This window comes from Oncorhynchus gorbuscha, linkage group LG16 (genome assembly GCF_021184085.1).
Source record: "Oncorhynchus gorbuscha isolate QuinsamMale2020 ecotype Even-year linkage group LG16, OgorEven_v1.0, whole genome shotgun sequence".
In the NCBI taxonomy this organism is placed as follows: Eukaryota; Metazoa; Chordata; class Actinopteri; order Salmoniformes; family Salmonidae; genus Oncorhynchus; species Oncorhynchus gorbuscha.
Window position 1 is genome coordinate 37,884,007 of NC_060188.1, and position 20,726 is coordinate 37,904,732.

The following is a 20,726-nucleotide window of genomic DNA, read 5'->3' on the forward strand; positions in this document are numbered from 1 at the left end:
GTTACAACAACACAGTCTGCATTTGGGTCTTACCTGAAACATAATAGAAACACGTGTCTAAGATGTTTTGCTAGTGGATGAACTGGTATTTAAAATAACTAAATAGAGATTTTTATTTTTTACATTTTACCTTTATTTAACCAGGCAAGTCAGTTAAGAACACATTCTTATTTTCAATGACAGCCTGGGAACAGTGGGTTAACTGCCTGTTCAGGGGCAGAACGACAGATTTGCACCTTGTCAGCTCGGGGGTTTGAACTCGCAACCTTCCAGTTACTAGTCCAACGCTCTAACCACTAGGCTACGCTGCCGCCCCTACTAGGCTACGCTGCCGCCCCTAGAAGATATTATTATGTTGTGTTTTGATGATTAAATCAATGTACTGAGTTAACCTATGTTGTGGATCAATCGTTGTGTGGTAAAAGATATCTACAAATGAAATATATGGACAATGAAAGGGTTTGAATTAAGACAGGCTGTATTACAAGTGCTACCCATTTTGAGTTTTGTACTAAGAGTTTTGAAAATTCACACCATAATTGTGAAAATAGAAAGTTGTATGTGCCAGAGCTGCACATGTTATTCTGAAAAGGTTTTGTGCAGTAGCAGAGGCCTTCAGTGTTCTGTCTAAAACTATCATTTAATAATACAAATAATTATTTAAAAGGACATTTGGAGGACATGGAACTACAAGCAATCGGACTTTTAGTAATAAATACTTACGGACACATTGACCATTGACCCTCTGGTGTGATGCGTAAATCTTAAATCCAGACTGCTACAGTAGTTAGGCCTTTGTCCATATTTCAGCATCCAGTATAAAATACCCACATGCACCTGGATGTAAAGGCTACCGTTGCATAAGTACAGACTATCAAACGGCATTGTCCAGGCTTATGACTGATGCTCCAACCCGCCATTACATTATTGTCTCAGGTGTTGCTCGGATTGCCCCATGCTCCACCTTTCCATTCCCACTCTGTCCATTGGCATGCACTGGCTCCCTGGCCAGGGGGGAGGCCAGGTTGACTCTGATAGTTCTGCTGGTGCTCTGGCGGACAGCCCCAGGAAGGGCCCTCATCTGGCTGGTGAAGGGGCTCCCAGGCAGAGACAGGCAGGGGGACAGGGAGCCATGGACCCACCCAGACTCCAGGCGAGAGCCGGATCCTTTGCTCACACAGCGAGGGCTGGGGTTGACAGAGGACAGGGTCTGCTGACTCCCATTCAGGTAGGAGTTGTTGGTGGAGCCCAGGTGAGAGGAACGGTAGTTGTAGTAGGCCCTCCAGCCCTTCTGCTTTTTCTTCTGATGGCAGCGGCACTTGAGGATGCGGATGAAGGCCTGTTTGAACTCTCGGCTGTAGCAGGGGTAGATGATGGGATTCAGGCAGCTGTTGAAGTAGCCCAGCCAGAAGATCACCTTAAAGAACGTCTCCGGGGGACGCAGGTTGGCGTTGAATGACCCTGGGACATTACATGGAGAAAACGTGTCATAAATGGACAGAGATGTCCAAAAACAATGTCATTATATATTATATCTTATATCTGTTATATATTCTAACTTAACTTGACATTTTAAATATAAGATGTGGTATGCACTGTGGTGGTAGATATACTGTATCTGAGAAAACTATGTAAACGCTGAACCATCTCTTCAATGCATTATGTTTGGTTATCAATAGATGGCAGCATTCATCAAAAGAACCTCGCAGACAGTCAATGTACCAGCAGCTACTTTATCACAGGTATCCTCCTCTCGCTCGAGACCAAGGATCTGGAAAGACGGGAAAGTTGAAATATAGGCTTGGTGGGGTTTCAATCGCTCAACTTTCCCCTTCCCAGACTTTTCAGATCAACGATCAGTGACCGAGCTGATGAGAACTTTTAAAGAATACAAGCACTTAACTGGTTTTGTTGAAGCATCAAACACTATTATCAATTGTACAACAGGCAAAAGTATTTATTTTTCAACTATAGAGGGCATAATCTATAGTGTATGAACTCCCGTGCCTCAGGTGTATAGTGACTATAGAGATATAGAGATTGGTGGTTCTCCAATTATTACAATGTTTGCACAGTGATTCCAAGTATTACCATTTTGGTGCTGATTCTACTGTCTTGACTGTTTCCTGTTTTGGAATGTTTTAAAGAAAGATAGCATGACTCACTGACAGCACACGTCATTAGTGTACAGTACTATACTCTCCTTAAAGGCCCAATTCAGCTGGTTTTATATCAATATCAAATAATTTATGGGTCACAATTAAGTACCCTATTGTAAGAGATTTGAATTAAAATGGGCAAAAATAGCTTTTTAGCAAAAAACGATTTATCTTGCAAGAATTTTGCTAGGATTGTCTGGGAATAGTCTGAGGGGGGGGGGGGGAACTGAGAACTCTTTGTTATTGGTCTATTAACCAATTACCGCATGGAAGACAAAAATTCCCACCCATGCAAACCTGCTGATTAGAAGGTCCTGTGTAGATTGTGTTTTCAACCAGCAATTATCAGGAAATAACACTGATCATATGTTTTCACACTTTTTCAGTGTTAGTTTCATCAGCTGTTGTACAATATGATACAAAACACAGGAAAAACTGCACTTTGAATGCACTGGGCCTTTAATCACTGAGGTCAACCCTACCAACCTTGCATGTGCTTCCACTGATTCTGAATAAGCTACTAAGCTTCCAATACTATTGAAGAAAAGTAGTAAAAAACGTTATAGGCAGGATTTACAAGCAGCCTAATTAAGTGTAGAAATCATTACAGTAAGCTATAACACTACTGTGCCGACACTACTGTGCACTTTTTCAAGTTTCATCTTTGCTTTCTCCAGCTCATAAACAAAGGTCAAAGACATCCGCCATCATTCCAAATTCTTCCCCATTTTACAGGCACACTAATCCCAGAGGCTTTCACTGCTGGGAGTCCACTCTTTAACAAACCCTCGCACTCATCCCCCGATGCACATCACATCCCCTTTTTTGGCCTTTTTGGACTCAGCATTGTGTAATCATCCACTTTGGTATGTCCTGCCACAGAAGCCTTGGCTGTCACGTTATTGGATGAAAACCTGAAGAGAAAGATGTTGCATTCTATCCTATTTCTCTCTTTCGGCTTTGGGATGGAGAGATGATTAACCAGAGTTATTACAGTGTTTCCTCAGAATAGAGCCATGGCTCATAGAACCATCTAATTCAAGGACACATTTGTCATTTCCCAGCCTGTCCCTAGGAGAGACTGCGTTTACACTTTAATCATGTGCTACTGGCTGGCTTTATTGTCCAGGGCAAAGTGCCTTCATAGCCGGAGCTTCCACAACGCTATTCCACTAACTGTAACGTCCTCATCCCCCAACCTCCGTAGTCACCAGAAGCCAGGAACCCACTTTACTCTGATAGTGCTTACATGCAAAGATTTAGGATGCTTCTTCGTGCCGTGCAACTGTGGAATCCAGGCTAACAAATCACAGTGCACTCTGTCCGACTTCTCTCTCAATTCCACTTGCACAGTCCATCTCCTAGGGCTTTATTTACACATACCAATTGACCATTTCATCTACTCGCCAAGTCTTTCACACATCCGGACAACAGTGACTGCCCGTCTTATCTACAAAATGTCTGAGTCCGGCTTGACGGCTGCTGAATTCTGACAAACTAATAAGCCAAACACAGAAAGGTAGTCAATGTTGCTCTATAGAGAAGAGGTAGTAAACAACAAAGCAAAGACTGATGCAATACATTTGACTGTGAATGGGGGGACAGTCAAATGTACAGTAGGCTTCCAGTATGCAGAGCCCTGTGAGGCTGCTGGCTTTCAACACATCTCCTGGCTATGTCCTGAGTGCTGCTAAAAAACAGCATGCTAGAGGGAGGGGGAGGAGAACTCAGGATAATGCAGCAAACTCCTCAATCGATCATGGTTTCACAATCAATCGCCATACATAGAAATAATCTCAACTGGAATCTCTCAGTCCATGCCCTCTTCTACAAATGTGGAGGTCCTTATAATAATAATAATAATATATGCCATTTAGCAGACGCTTTTATCCAAAGCGACTTACAGTCATGTGTGCGTCCTTAGAGGAACTGTATGCCCGGGCATTGATTGAGTAACATGGAATGAGAAAACAACAGTCATGTCGGCACATTAATTTCTCAGAGGTCCAGACAGACTGGGAATATTTTTACTTTTATCACTGATGCTGTCAAATTACTATTTGTACTACGCATTTTAGCTACATAACTGGTATTTCCATTTTAGGACAGAAACATTGACCACAGATTCAGCCAAAAAGAGCAGTTAATTTTTATAGGAAGGATTTATCAATTTTCTGGTTTAGGCATGTTTGCTAACACATACCTGATTATGATAGTGTGGTCAAGGAATCAAATCAAATCCAATCAAATAGTATTTGTCACATGCGCCGAATACAACAGCTGTAGACCTTACAGTTTTAAGAAAAACAAACATTAAAATACATAAATAAATAATAATAACAATAATTTAGAGCAGGTATGAACAATAATATATAATAATATATAATAATATATAATAATATATAATAAATATATAATAAATATATGCCATTTAGCAGACGCTTTTATCCAAAGCAACTTACAGTCATGTGTGCATACATTCTACGTATGGGTGGTCCCGGGGATCGAACCCACTACCCTGGCGTTACAAGTGCCATGCTCTACCAACTGAGCTACAGTAATAAACAGCCATAGCGGCAGGTAGCCTAGGGCCAGTAACCAAAAGGTTGCTAGATTGAATCCCAGAGCTGACAAGGTAAACATTTGTTGTTCTGCCCATTAACAAGGCAGTTAACCCACTGTTCCTAGGTTGTCATTGTAAATAAGAAGTTCTTAGCTGACTTGCCTAGTTAAGTAAAGGTTAAATAAAAAATGTACAGGGGTACCGGTACAGAGTCACTGGTTACTCGAGGTAATTGAGGTAATATGTAGGCAGAAATATATAAGTGACTTATACATAGATAATTAGAGAGAGCAGCAGCAGTGTAAAAGAGTGAATAGGTTTTGCAGTGGGGCAATGTAAAGAGTCTAGGTCGCCATTTGTTTAGATGTTCAGTAGTCTGATGGCACGGGGGTAAAAGCTGTTTAGAAACCTCTTGGTGTAATGTTCGTCATTTTCCTCTGATGAGGAGTAAGATAGATCGGACCAATTTGCAGCGTGGTAAGTGTCCATAATTTAATAAGAAAAACTGAACATGACAAAATACAAAACAACAACGTGAAACAAACAAAACAGTCCTGTGCGGCTCAAACACAAACACGAAAAATAATCACCCACAACTCAAGGGTGAAAACAGGCTGCCTAAGTATGGTTCTCAATCAGGGACAACGATTGACAGCTGCCTCTGATTGAGAACCATACCAGGCCAAACACAGAAATACCAAATCATAGAAAAAAGAACATAGACTGCCCCCACCCAACTCACGCCCTGACCAACCTAAAACAAAGACATAACAAAAGAACTAAGGTCAGAACGTGACACTTGGACCTAGACTTGGTGCTCCGGTACCGCTTTCCGTGTGGTAGCAGAGAGAACAGTCTATGACTAGGGTGGCTGGAGTCGTTGACAATTTTTAGGGCCTTCCTCTGACACTGCCTGGTATAGAGGTCCTGGATGGTAGTAAGCTTGGCCCCATACGCACTACCCTCTGTGGTGCCTTGCAGGCGGAGGCCAAGCAGTTGCCATACCAGTCAGTGATGCAACCATGCTCTCGATGGTGCAGCTGTAGAACCTTTTGAGGATTTGACCCATGCCAAATCTTTTCTGTCTCCTGAGGAGGAATAGGATTTGTCGTGCCCTCTTATCGACTGTCTTGGTGTGCTTGGACCATGTTAGTTTGTTGGTTATTTGGACACCAAGGAACTTTAAGCTCTCAGCCTGCTCCATTATAGCTCTGTCGATGAAAATGGGGGTGGGCTCGGTCTTCTTTTTCCTGTAGTCCACAATCATCTCCTTAGTCTTGATGTCATTGAGGGAGAGGTTGTTGTCCTGGCACCACACGGCCAGGTCTCTGACCTCCTCCCTATATGCTGTCTCGTCATTGTTGGTAATCAGGCCTACCACTGTTGTGTCATCGGCAAACTTAATGATGGTTTTGGAGTCGTGCCTTGCCGTGCAGTCATGAATGAACAGGGAGTACAGGAGGTGACTGAGCACGCACCCCTGAGGGGCCCCAGTGTTGAGGATCAGCATGGCGCCACCTGGGGGCGGCCCGTCAGGAAGTCCAGGATCAAGTTGCATTCAGGATCCAGTTGCAGAGGGAGGTGTGTAGTCCCAGGGTCCTTAGCTTAGTGATGAGCTTTGAGGAAACTATGGTGTTGAACGCTGAGCTGTAGTCAATGAACAGCATTCTCACAAAGGTGTTCCTTTTGTCCAGGTGTGAAGGGGCAGGGTGGAGTGCAATAGAGATTGCATCATCTGTGGATCTGTTGGGGCAGTATGCAAATTGGAGTGGGTCTAGGTTTTCTGGGATAATGGTGTTGATGTGAGCCATGACCAGCCTTTCAAAGCACTTCATGGCTACAGATGAGAGTGCTATGGGTTGGTAGACATTTTGGCAGGTTACCTTAGTGTTCTTGGCCACAGGGACTATGGTGGTCTGCTTGAAACATGTTGGTATTACAGACTCAGACAGGGAGTGGTTGAAATTGTCAGAGAAGACACTTGCCAGGTGGTCAGCACATGCTCGGAGTACACATCCTGGTAATCCGTCTGGCCATGTGACCTTGTGAATGTTGACCTGTTTAAAACTTCTTGTAACTAGGGGGCAGTATTTTCATTTTTGGAAAAATAACGTTCCCAGAGTAAACGGGCTATTTTGTCAGGACAAGATGCTAGAATATGCATATAATTGACAGCGTAGGATAGAAAACACTCTAAAGTTTCCAAAACTGTAAAAATATTGTCTGTGAGTAATAACAGAACTGATATTGCAGGCGAAAGCCTGAGAAAAATCCAATCCGGAAGTGACTCATGTTTTGAAAGCTCTGCGTTCCGATGCGTCTCTATTGTGCAGCGAATGGGCGAACAACCAGATTCCTTTTTCTACGTATTCCCCAAGGTGTCTACAGCATTTTAAAGTAGTTTCACGCATTTATGTTGACGAATGAGCGTAAGTGACTATATTGCATAAGTGGTCACCTGATGACTCTCAGAGGGATTATTGCGTAAAATACAAAGGTAGCCATTTTTCCTCTCGGTCCTACTGAAAAGCCAACTGTCCCAATTGATATATTATTGAATAGATATTTGAAAAACACCTTGAAGATTGATTATAAACAACGTTTGCAATGTTTCTGTCGATATTATGGAGCTAATTTTGAATATTTTTCGGCGTTTTCGTGACCACAATTTTCGGTCGATTTCTCAGCCAAACGTGAAGAACAAACGAAGCTATTTCGCCTCCATAAATAATATTTTTGGAAAAAAGGAACATTTGCTATCTAACTGGGAGTCTTGTGAGTGAAAACATCCGAAGCTCATCAAAGGTAAACGATTTAATTTGATTGCTTTTCTGATTTTCGTGACCAAGTTGCCTACTGCTAGCTGGACATAATGGTATGCTAGGCTATCAATAAACTTACACAAATGCTTGTCTTGCTTTGGCTGTAAAGCATATTTTCAAAATCTGATATGACAGCGTGATTAACAAAAGGCTAAGCTGTGTTTCAATATATTTCACTTATGATTTCATGAATAGGAATATTTTCTAGTAATATTTATGTCCTTCGCGTTATGCTAATTCGTGTTAGATGATGACAACGATCCCGGACACGGGATGGGTAGTTACAACAGGTCTTGCTCACATCGGCTGTGGAGAGCGTGATCACACAGTCGTCCAGAACAGCTGATTCTCTCATGCATGTTTCAGTGTTATTATCCTCGAAGCGAGCACATAAGTAATTTAGCTAATCTGGTAGGCTTGTGTCACTGGGCAGCTCTCGGCTGTGCTTCACTTTGTAGTCTGTAATAGTTTGCAAGCCCTGCCACATCCGATGAGCGTCGGAGCCGGTGTAGTACGATTTGATTTACCTGTTTGATGGTTCATTGGAAGGCATAGCGGGATTTCTTATAAGCTTCAGGGTTAGAGTCCCGCTCCTTGAAAACGACAGCTCTACCCTTTAGCTCAGTGCGGATGTTGCCTGTAATCCATAGCTTCTGGGTGGGGTATGTACATACAGTCACTGAGGGGGCGACGTCAACGATGCATTTATTGATGAAGCCAGTGACTGATGTGGTGTACTCCTCAATGCCATCAGAAAAACCATATTCCAGTCTGTGCTAGCAAAACAGTCCTGTAGCTTAGCATCTGCTTCATCTGACCACTGTTTTATTGACCGAGTCACTGGTGCTTCCTGCTTTAATTTTTGCTTGTAGCAGGAATCAGGAGGATATAATTATGGTCAGTTATGTCAAATGGAGGGCGAGGGAGAGCTTTGTACGCGTCTTTGTTTGTGGAGTAAAGGTGGTCTAGAGTTTTTTCCCCCTCTGGATGCACATTTAACATGCTGGTAGAAATTTGGTAAAATGGATTTAAGTTTCCCTACATTAAAGTCCCCGGCCACTAAGAGTACCGCCTCTGGATAAGCGTTTCCTGTTTGCTTTTAGCGGTATACAGTTCATTGAGTGCAATCTTAGTGCCAGCATCGGTCTGTGGTGGTATGCAGACATCTACGAAAAATACAGATAAAAACTCTCTAGGTAGATAGTGTGGTCTACAGCTTATCATGAGATACTCTACCTCAGGCAAGCAAAACCTAGAGACTTCCTTAGATGTCATGCTCCAGCTGTTATTTACAAATAGACATAGTCTGCCTCCCGTTGTCTTACCTGAGGCTGCTGTCTATCCTGCTGATACAATGTATAACCCGCCAGCTGTATGCTATTCATGTCGTTGTTAACTACGACTAGGTGAAACACAAGATATTACAGTTTTTAATGTCCCGTTGGTAGGATATAAGTGCTTTTAGTTCATCCAAGTTATTATCCAGCAATTGTACGCTGGCCAAAAGTACTGATGGCAAGGGCACATTATCCAATCGTCGGCGGATCCTCACAAGGCACCCCGATATCCTTCCGCATTATCTTTTCCGTCTCTTTCTTCTGCGAATGACGGGATGAGGGCCTTGTTCGGGTGTCTGGAGTAAATCCCTCTCGTCCGACTCATTAAAGATACATTATTCGTCCAGTTCAAGGCGAGTAATTGCTGTTCTGATTTCTAGAAGCTCTTTCCGGACATAAGGGACAGTAGCAGCAACATTATGTACAAAATAAGTTACCAACAGTGTGAAAAAATCTAACCATGGTTGGTAAACAGCCCATAAAACGCCAGCCATCTTCTCCGGCGCCATATAGTGCCGGAGAAAGACCCTTAGATCTACCTGGGAACGTAATGCCCTTGGACAGCTCCGTACACACATTAATGGACAAAAGCATGGAATAAAATATCTTGTCAAAAGCCATTTTTAAAGAGGGCTTAAGATGCATGATAGTAAGTGGGACCTACTGTAATCCTGCCCCCTGCCCTCTAAAAGCATCAGGAACCTATCACCAACATATCACCAACACACTCATGGTCCAGCTCACTCGAGAATTTGGGTTGATAAGTTAACTAATCTGAAACATTATGGGAAACATCTATTTAATATGTTGGGAATGCAATATCATGCATATGCATTTAACTGTAACCGTGGTAAAATAGTAAATATTGGTTACGTAACTTGGAAAGCAACAATCATTGGAGGGTCAGTATCTTTAACAGGTAATATTTTGGTTCATCTAGTGAGTTCTGAGATCAAAAAAGCATAAGCCCTCAACAGCTATACTGTTTGAAAAAATGCTGTTTCCTGTTTGTCCCATAAAATATATCCTTCTATTCTTCACCAGCTCCGCCTGAGGACAAGCCATAAAATACAGGCACAATAGGTCACAGAGCACTATAGTTTGTGGTTACTACATCATGTTGGGTGACAAAAACAAAACATTCCTTTGGCGGGTCAAGGCAGAGAGTTTGAAAATTTGAAAATGTATTCTGGCATTGAAAAGTGGAACTATTGTCACACACAGTCTGCAAAAGCTCTCACAAAGATACTTTAAAATCCTGGCAGTTGCAATAGCAACAAGTCAAATATGAACACAAAGAATTCTTCACCCAGCTATTTTTATCCAATTTGTCTAAGGGAGTGCTTTTAAGGACTACCATTCATTTCCAATGAAAACACCATCTATATTCCAATTATTACTGTTTAAATCCAGGGCTTTATTGCATAACTGAGATAATAACCACTCCCAATATCCATACCTTAAGTAAATAATAACAGGTGATGTAACAGATTATATAGTTTAATATAATTTAGATAATATCACTGATATACTGGTAGAGATAGCAAAGACAGGGCTATTCAGGGCTTATTGTTGCTTCCTGGACTCATAACAAATATATCAGACATCATATTCCAAAAACCATAGAAGGAGGACATTGGCTGGGCTCCCTGCCTGTGCCATTAAACCCCTACAACTCATCCAGAACGCCGCAGCCCGTCTAGTGTTCAACCTTCCCAAGTTCTCTCACGTCACCCCGCTCCTCCGCTCTCTCCACTGGCTTCCAGTTGAAGCTCGCATCCGCTACAAGACCATGGTGCTTGCCTACGGAGCTGTGAGGGGAACGGCACCTCAGTACCTCCAGGCTCTGATCAGGCCCTACACCCAAATAAGGGCACTATGTTCATCCACCTCTGGCCTGCTCGCCTCCCTACCACTGAGGAAGTACAGTTCCCGCTCAGCCCAGTCAAAACTGTTCGCTGCTCTGGCTCCCCAATGGTGGAACAAACTCCCTCACGACGACAGGACAGCGGAGTCAATCACCACCTTCCGGAGACACCTGAAACCCCACCTCTTTAAGGAATACCTAGGATAGGATAAAGTAATCCTTCTCACCCCCCCCCTTAAAATATTTAGATGCACTATTGTAAAGTGGCTGTTCCACTGGATGTCATAAGGTGAATGCACCAATTTGTAAGTCGCTCTGGATAAGAGCGTCTGCTAAATGACTTAAATGTAAATGTGACATTACAACCAATGTCAGGAAAGCTACAATCCTTCAAACCAATAACATTTGTATTATCACACCGACGTCTGCAGCAGTCACTCTATGCACACTCTACACACTCACTCACACTCACTTACACTGACACTCCAAAACTCACACTTAATTTGCTCATACATAACACGCACACACATTCATATTGACTCCACACACACACACACACACACACACACACACACACACACACACACACACACACACACACACACACACACACACACACACACACACACACACACACACACACACACACACACACACACACACACACACACACACACACACACACACACACACACACACACACACACACACACACACACACACACACACACACACACACACACCATATACGCTGCTGCTACTCAGTTTATCATATATCCTGATGCCTATAGTCACCTTAGCCCTATACATATCTAACTCTACCACTCCAGTATCCCTGCACATTGTAAATATGGTATTGGCACTGACTCTGGAACTGACCCTATATATATATATAGCTTACTCAATTTCTTATGTTCTTATTTCTATTTCTTATGTGTTTTTGTTCTACTTATGATATTGATTACTGCAATGAGCAAGCAAGAAAGACATTTCACTGTACTTGTGCAATTGACAATAAAAACATGATTTGTGAACTTGACTAACTAGGCTACTACCAAAAGTACTGTCGGATTGTTCACCATCAAGTACTCTGTGTGATCTGTACTAGATGTCATCCCTCTACTCTACACAATGCTTCCACGTCCATGGTGTGGCCAGGCTAGGTCACCGCTCTGCTCAGTGCATATATTATTGTCTCCATCTCTGTCATCCACACAGCCAGTCTACATCACACCCTGAGAAGGCCTCAGGAACCAATAGGGAGCCACAATTTGACATTGCAACTGGGTAATTTGAGCAAAGCCAAAATAACCTGATTATCACCACAAAACTGTACATTTCTCTTATCTCACGCAAGGTCATGACTGACTGATATCACCCTTCATTCAGGATGTATTTCTGTGATAGACACACTGGTTTAGTAAAAGCACAGAATAATTAGTATACCAGTAATCAATCATTGAAAATATAGTATATCCTGTATTTATATACTCTCCCTGTGGTATAGGCCTACTGAGTTTTTGCTTTGCAAAATTGAAATGAAAAAATGTCCAGTTAACTGTGTGAAGTCCAGATGGAGAGAATGAAGACTTTGGGCCTGCGATTTGGAAATTAGACTTTCAAAGAGCATGAGCATGCTACGGTATACATTTCCAAATGGACATGGTGTTTCAGGGTTGGCATAAATCAGTAAATATAGACAAATATAGAGGGCAGGGGATGGAAAGGACTCATGTATAAAAGTCTGTTTCATCTCTCTGAACTTTTCCATGTCAACAACAGATGTAGGAGGAATCCACTTTGATGTGTAATGTGTTGCTCACTTGATTTAAGAGGTGCTGGGAACATGGGAAACTCAAGATAGAGGCTTGCCGGCGCTAAAACACACACAAGAAGAGGCCAACCACCCACATTAGCACCCACAATAAGTGATTTATTAGTACACCAGATTCGTGCACCATTGCACCCTTATGCTACAACCAAGCTACCCCTAACAAGCTATCTCCATTTTCTGGTGCCACAGGCTGGGAAGTATGGTCTTTTTCTATCTTTACATTTTTGGCAAGTTAACCTTTCGATAATAAAAGGAAGTTGTATTTTACTGTCATACCCCACTTTCACGTTTTGGCATGGGTGTAGACCTACTGCGTCTGATTAACCCCTTTTCTGCCTAAACAAATTATTTTATTTTTGACATGACTACCATCAGACTTATGAAAACTCTATATTATTGGTATACTGTATTTGGAAAAAATAGTATCTGTGTGTGTGTCAGAGAGAGAGACTGTGTGTGTGTGTGTAAATAAATGCCTGTGTGCTTGTGTGAGAATGATAATCAGAGAATATCCTGTACAGATATATGCTGTCCTCTTATGTCACACACACAGCGCCATGCACAGACCTTTCAGGGGACAGGTGCTAAAAAAAAATTAAAAGGCACCCTGCTTGATTTTTTGTTTTACTTTCATAAATCATAACTCGAAATTCATAACATACCAAAATGCCTGTAAAGATTTTATTTTTATTTTCTCATCATCACAAATTGTAAGTAACCTAGTTACTTGGTTGACATCGGTAAAAGGGAGTCGGCTATCAGCTGATCTTTGATGTTGATCTGCCAGCTAGTTTAATTTATTTGACTGATTGTGATTTCGCCTACCTCTGTCTTTTTGTCGCTCTCTACTGCGCATATCAGTCAACCAGACCGAATTGTGTAGGCTAAATATGGTGTTATCAAGTATTAATAAAATATAACGCCGTTGTGGCAGTCCCGCTGATATTTATACTAGGTAGCTAGCTGCACACACTCCGACAGTGACCGCATCTCTCAATGTGTGGATACCGGGCGTGCGCAATCCCCGTACAGGGCAGACTGGGACAAAGGCCCGGGCCGGGTTTCCTGAATCCCGATAGTGATGGAATTTAGGTTTACGAGTATTTTAAAGATGCATCCTAAAAATAAGATGTCACGCCCTTTTCCCAAAACACCACGCAGTGCACTTGTTCCAATCTGAAACTGAACGGCCTTTGCAGGAGCTGTCCCGTGCTGAAAATGACTCCAGTATATAGACCAAAAGCTCGCTGTAGCTTTTACATGTTTTATGGCTATTCGAAGTAATCTTTTGTATATATTTTTTTTACACAGTACAGTTTTCCAATTATGAGAAAACATGTTTTGTAGCCTATTATGTATTTAAGTGTTTGTTTTATATGTTTGCCATGTGTTATGCATTCTAAGTGTTCTCCTGCTATTTTGTATGCAATGTTGGTTTATGTAAATTATGTATTTCTTCACTTTGTGTAAACTGTAAAAGTCGCTCATTCCCTCGTTTGCTATAGAAACTATCAATGTGACCTAAAAATAGGATATGACAATGGTTTTCGCAAATTTTGCTCAACAAATAATTGTAGCCTAAGGGCAGGCAGGAATTGAGCTTAAAGTAGGCTTAGGGTACAGCTATTCTACAATGAAATAAATAACCAATTAAAATAATTAAACATGAAGTAGCAAGTTAAGCAACGTTGACATATACCTAATATGTTGACCTTTAGGTTATTGGTTAGGCTACAGTGAAATGCGTAAGCTTTTAGATAATAGTAGCCTATAGGCTTAATAGATAAGAACATTGTAGCGGCTCGGATGTAGGTCTATCGATTGCACATGGGCCTACATGAAAGTGATGTCAATATTTAGCTTATATTTAGCATTCAGTTGGCTTGTTTTAATATGAAAAAATGTGGCATTGATTCGCTTGTTTATAACATTGCGAACTTTTTAGGCTATTAATATTCAACTATGAAGTTTTCGGCCGTCACAGAGAGACAAATAAACATCTTCATTTTATGTTTAGCTGACATTGTCTGTGTGTAAAGTGACGCGGAAGGACAAACGATCAACATGCGCAACCAACAGACTTGGGTGGGGTTGGGGGGTGGCGAACTTGATGACTTGCGGGAAGTGGGATCCGAACAACAATGACAAAAAATATATACAAAAAAATATATTTTGGGGGAAAATAATTACCACCACCCAAAAGGGCACTTTGGAGACCGGAACGGCAAAGGGTCATGTGCTCTGCCAGGGAGAGCCTTGTATGTGCTCGTGCCTGGTGACCACACTCATTTTCAAGGTTTCTTTGTTATAAACAGAATGAATGCATTCAATGTCCTGTCTATCAGTTATGCGGTTCAATTTAAACTAATGCAACTAGGGGGCAATGATGACAACAGTTTGCTCAACAAAACCCCAAACCTACCGATGGGCAGCACGAGGAAGAATGGCAGCCAGCAGAGAATAAACATGCCCACCACGACACCGAGCGTTTTAGCAGCTTTCTTCTCTCGGGAGAACTTGAGCAGTTTGACTGTTAGCGTGCACCGTGTCTGGCCCTTGCCTGCGCCACAGTATTCCTGTAGTTGTGCGTTTTTGCAGTGGATCCTGAGCGTGAGCTCATTCGAGTCCATGTGTTCTTTCATGACCCCCGCCTCTAAGTTCTTAGTGGTCCGTTTGGCAACTACATAAACCTGACAGTACATGCAAAGGATGACAGCCAGAGGTATGTAAAATGAACCCAATGACGAGAACAGTGCGTAAAAGGGCTCTTCGGTGATGGGGCAAATGGTGTCGTCATTTGAGGGTGGTTGTTTCCACCCGAGCAGAGGTCCAATGGAAATGACAGTAGCGAGAACCCAAACACCGAGCATGGCCAAAAGGGCTCTTTTCTCCGTTACTATACAGGGGTACTGCAGTGGGTAGCGCACTCCTATATAACGGTCTATGGATATTACGCACAGGCTCATTATGGAAGCAGTGCAACATAGCACGTCCACTGCCGCCCAGATGTCACAGAATATCCTCCCGAATACCCAGTAGTCAAGAATCTCCAATGTTGCAGACACGGGCAGCACCGTTGTACCCAGCAACAGGTCCGCAATGGCGAGGTTGATAATGAAATAGTTTGTTGGGATGCGCAGGTGTCTGTTGCATACAACGGAAAGTATTACGAGTATGTTGCCCACAATTGCGAACAGAATGAACGCGCCCAGAACTATACCAACGGACACGGCTCGGGTAAGGTCCAGCGGATTCGTGTCTGTGTTATTGTCTGTGCCATTTGCTGTGGTCAAGTTGGAATTATTTGCAGATAATGGTCCCTGTGTCTCCGAGTACAGCTCCGAGGAACGGTTACTCCAGAAGTTGACTTCATCAGCAGTATCAAAATTCATGTTGACGACCCTGTTCCTCCATACCAGGTATGTGTAAATCCATGGATCAACACAAACTTCGTTTATTTTGTTACATCACCTGTGTACTTCATTTTCAATGGTAATCAAACTAAAACAATTATGAAGAACGAGCGCAATACTCAGAGAAAAAGCTCAATTGCCTTTTATGGTGTGATTCCATAATTCCATGATGTCCGGAAAAATTAAGTATCATAATACATGATTATATAACTTTAACCAGCTACTACAGTCGTCGTGACTGTCGCCTCTCACTCAGTTCCCTCCCCACTGCAGCGCTCCCACCGTGGTGATACAAACTGCTGAAACACAGCGACACCACTGAGGGACCCCTCCCGCATCCATGCGCACAAGATACGACCTTTCCTCCCCTTTCTGGATTGACCTAAACATTTTGACACCCATAAGCAATATACTGCATGTAAATACCAGCGCGCTAACAGTAACTTGTTGAATTGATATAGAGAGGACAACAAATCAAAGCACTAACCCGTACTGCTCATTACACATATAGTCATTATCTTACGTAAACTGCAATCTACACAAACTCATGGGCAATTTATTGTGAAAAAATAATTTAGGCGACTCTTTCAATATCTTTAAGGGGACCATTACGCACAGTGTACTGATGAAAGTTAGACGTTTACAATGTGTGTTTTATTATTAGCACAACGAGTAAACATTCTTAGGTAGTAAGCTTTTGGAAATTAATTGCGTAAGGGAAGGGTCAGACAGTCGTGTAGATCCCCTACCAGCCACCCTGGAGCCCAGCATTAAGGGATGGCAGTGTGGACAAATATTCCAGCAAATCATCCTCAATTGCATAAGGTAACTCAACCCACTACCAAATGCTATTGAAAACAAAGAGACATGTTGAAAATGTGTACTGTACCAGTCAAAAGATTGGACTCATCTACTCATTCAAGGGTTTTTCTTTATTTTGACTATTTTCTACATTGTAGAATAATAGTGAAGACATCAAACCTATGAAATAACACATATGGAATCATGTAGTAACCAAAAAAGTGTTGAACAAATTTAGATTCATCGAAGTAGTTACACTTGCCTTGATGACAGCTTTGCACACTCTTCGCATTCTCTCAACCAGCTTCACCTGAAGTGCTTTTCCACCAGTCTTGAATGAGTTTCCACATATGCTGAGCACTTTTTGGCTGCTTTTCCTCCACTCTGCGGTCAAACTCATTCCATACCATCTCAATTGGTTTGAGGTTGGGTGATTGTAGAGGTGAGGTCATCTGATGCAGCGCTCCATCACTCTACTTCTTGGTCAAATAGCTCCTACACAACCTGGAGGTGTGTTGGGTCATTGTCCTGTTGAAAAATAAACTATCATCCTAGTAAGCACAAACCAGATGGGATGGCATATCGCTGAAGAATGCTGTGATAGCCATGCTGGTTAAGTGTGCCTTAAATTCTAAATAAATCACAGACAGTGTCACCAGCAAAGCACCCCCACACCATCACACCTCATCCTCCATGCTTCACGGTGGGAACCACACTTGCGGAGATCATCCGTTCACCTACTCTGCATCTCATAAAGACATGGCAGTTGGAACCAAAAGTCTCAAATTTGGACTCATCAGCCCAAAGGACAGATTTCCATTCATGTTTTTTGGCTCAAGCAAGTCTCTTCTTCTTATTGGTGTCCTTTAAGGCTCAGGTGTATGTAAACTTCTGACTTCAACTGTATATATCCATTGTATGTCCTAAAATACAACGATGAATAATGTGGAACAAATAAATACCATCAATAATTAATTACAATAATTACAATAATGAACACCTTGTGAAACAGCTGTGAAAACCAACTTGGCAATATTTGAGATTGTAATACATAAACGTAGATTTTCTTCCCACCGATTTTTTTGTACACTCACATCGTAGACTAAAATACAGAATTGTGATGTGTGGAATTTTGAGGAGGTGGTTGCTGTGTGGGTGGGTGGGAGGTTCTGCCTGTCACTTGTTCTCAACAGGCAGCCAGTCTCAGAAGAGGGGACTAGAAGAGGGAGACTGGAAAGTCCAGGCACTGCTGCTCTCTTTGTTCTGAGTGTTTGCAGTGCTAGTGTTTTTAGTTAAGCTATGTATCTCATGTATTATGTGCTCAGTATGATAGAGCAAAAAAAACTTCTTAGCAGATAATGACAACATGACAACAATGGTAGCTGTAGATGATGTAATGACAAGTTGGAGGGTGGTTGGTAATGGAGGACATCAGGTGGTTCCATGGGTGTTGGGCAGAACCCCTAGGTCCTACAGAACAGGAGCACAGTTAAAGGGAACAGGCAGAGACGTTAACAAGTAAACACGCAGGTTACACTTTACTGTGAGAAAATGTGATGGATTGGTGTAGTGTTATAAATGGGGGATATGTACTTTTCAACACTTTTGGAAGTTATAGCCTACCTCAAGCGCTGGTTCCCCCTTCCGACTCAGAGCACAGAGAATCAGACTGATCCGAACTCATTGGTTCTGGTGGATGGGATACCTCCTCGGGGGTTGTTGGACCTCAAGTCATTTGGAGAGGTAAACTGAAGAACAACATTTTTATAAGCTCAGCATAACTACAATTTCTAGTCTATTGGGCTTCACCGAAGTGTAGGGCATCAGTGCTTTCAGTGGTCGACCATCCAACTGCTCCAACTGGGGAAGATTGCTGGCTTCCACCAAGGTAACCATAGGAAGACTGAGAAAAATGTCAGTGTTAGGGAAACTACAACCAGCTTCAGGTTATTTTGTGTGCAAATGCAAATAGTTATTATCTGAGATGTTTTATATTCACCTTAACAGATGGTGACCCCAGCTAGGAGTGAAAGAGCAGTGAGGTTTCCCAGGTCTCGCCTTCCTTTCATCCTTCTTCCAAACCAAGTCATTTGCTCGAATGTCGAAGCACTTGGTCCCCTTCTTGATTCTGCTCCAGTAGCTCTCCTGTTTCTCCTACGCCTTGTCCATGTTCAGTCTCACCATGATTGATAACAGGAATGAATCCAATTACGTTTCATATTACAAATATATTTCTTACATGTCACTTGGAGGGCCAGAAAATAAATTAACAGCGGACAATAACTTTTACCTGGTCAAAAACCTCCACATCCTTCTCAGTCCGTGCCTGAAGGTGGCCCTCGAAGGCGTTCTGATCTAGTTCGACAACTTCCTCCAGATCAGGTGGGGTTTCAGTGATCTGAAAGCATGTTATACAAAAATAGCAATAGACAAACAACAACACTAAGTCAATCATGGGTGAACCGTGGGTTAAAGATGGGGCGGCAGGGTAGCCTAGTGGTTAGAGCATTGGACTAGAAACCGGAAGGTTGCAAGTTCAAATCCCTGAGCTGACAAGGTACAAATCTGTCGTTCTGCCCCTGAACAGGCAGTTAACCCACTGTTCCTAGGCCATCATTGAAAATAAGAATTTGTTCTTAACTGACTTGCCTAATTAAATAAAGGTAAAATAAAATCAAAAAAAGATGTCCATCATTGCCTTGGAGTTGGCCTTGCCAAACTTGATGGGTATCATACAAAACAAAAACCTATTATTGGTTCCAAGCACCTGTTTTAATGGGTTACAGAAGGGAATTTCGAGTTAAGCACGTACTCTTCCTTTACTGACCTTAATGGGTATTGCCTCCACCCACTTGGTAAAGCGATCAGTCACCATCAGACACCAGCTGTTGCCATTCCTGGATTTTGTGAAGGGTCCAATGAGGTCCACCCCTAACATTTAAAGTGGTCCAATGAGGTCCACCCCTAACATTTAAAGTGGTCCAATGAGGTCCACCCCTAACATTTAAAGTGGTCCAATGAGGTTCACCCCTGACATTTAAAGTGGTCCAATGAGGTCCACCCCTAACATTTAAAGTGGTCCAATGAGGTCCACCCCTAACATTTAAAGTGGTCCAATGAGGTCCACCCCTAACATTTAAAGTGGTCCAATGAGGTCCACCCCTAACATTTAAAGTGGTCCAATGAGGTCCACCCCTAACATTTAAAGTGGTCCAATGAGGTCCACCCCTAACATTTAAAGTGGTCCAATGAGGTCCACCCCTAACATTTAAAGTGGTCCAATGAGGTCCACCCCTAACATTTAAAGTTGTCCAATGAGGTCCACCCCTAACATTTAAAGTGTTGGAGAGAAGATTACTTTATTATTACCCATTTATTCTTATCTGTGTCATTCAGTATGCAGATTTTTATATTTGTAAGGATACTGACACACACACACATTTTATAATATTGAACTCTGCTGTGGTCAACTAATGCAACCATTACAAAACAACTTATCAGGGCAAAATTTGAATTGGGACAGTGCCATGGTGATACAACTTTGATGGGTTTCAACTCCGGCGCCACTGTCGTTGTCCTCTCAAACTTCTGGCAGGCTAGACAGGGTACTGACCTTGAAGTAAAAAGAGACAAATGAAAACATTGTATGCTCTCTGATATGACATTCATTGAAATCATAATAATTTCAGATATAAAAGAATGTGATTGGTAAAACAAAATGTTATTTAACTTGCCCAGCTGTCCACCTCCTTGACAATTCCCTGTCAGAAGAAGCGTAGGTTGATTTTGGCAAACATGCTCTTCACTCTGAAATGGCCAGCATGCATCACAGTCAGCACGGCCTCCTTCTCCTCAGTGAAAATCACCCTTCTGTGTGGCTGGCTATCCTTCCACCGTAGGTACATATGATTGCCTAACAAGTTGGAAGAC

General features: G+C 42.3%; 1 protein-coding gene across 1 annotated transcript; it reads right to left on the reverse strand.

Annotated features, from left to right (window-relative positions):
- Positions 1-919: 919 nt before the first annotated feature.
- On the reverse strand, positions 920-15,974 carry LOC123999761 (alpha-1A adrenergic receptor-like). Its single transcript, XM_046305788.1, has 2 exons — positions 15,005-15,974; positions 920-1,461 (listed from the first exon to the last, which is right to left on the reverse strand). The coding sequence occupies exons 1-2, from the start codon at positions 15,972-15,974 to the stop codon at positions 920-922; spliced, it is 1,512 nt and encodes a 503-aa protein (XP_046161744.1).
- Positions 15,975-20,726: the final 4,752 nt, after the last annotated feature.

Bases quoted from the DNA above. Each gene is read 5' to 3' on its own strand.
- LOC123999761 (XM_046305788.1), bottom strand. From the start codon at position 15,974: ATGAATTTTGATACTGCTGATGAAGTCAACTTCTGGAGTAACCGTTCC. The intron at 1,462-15,004 runs GTAGGTTTGGGG...GTAATGTCCCAG, and splicing joins CTTCCTCGTGCTGCCCATCG to GGTCATTCAACGCCAACCTG.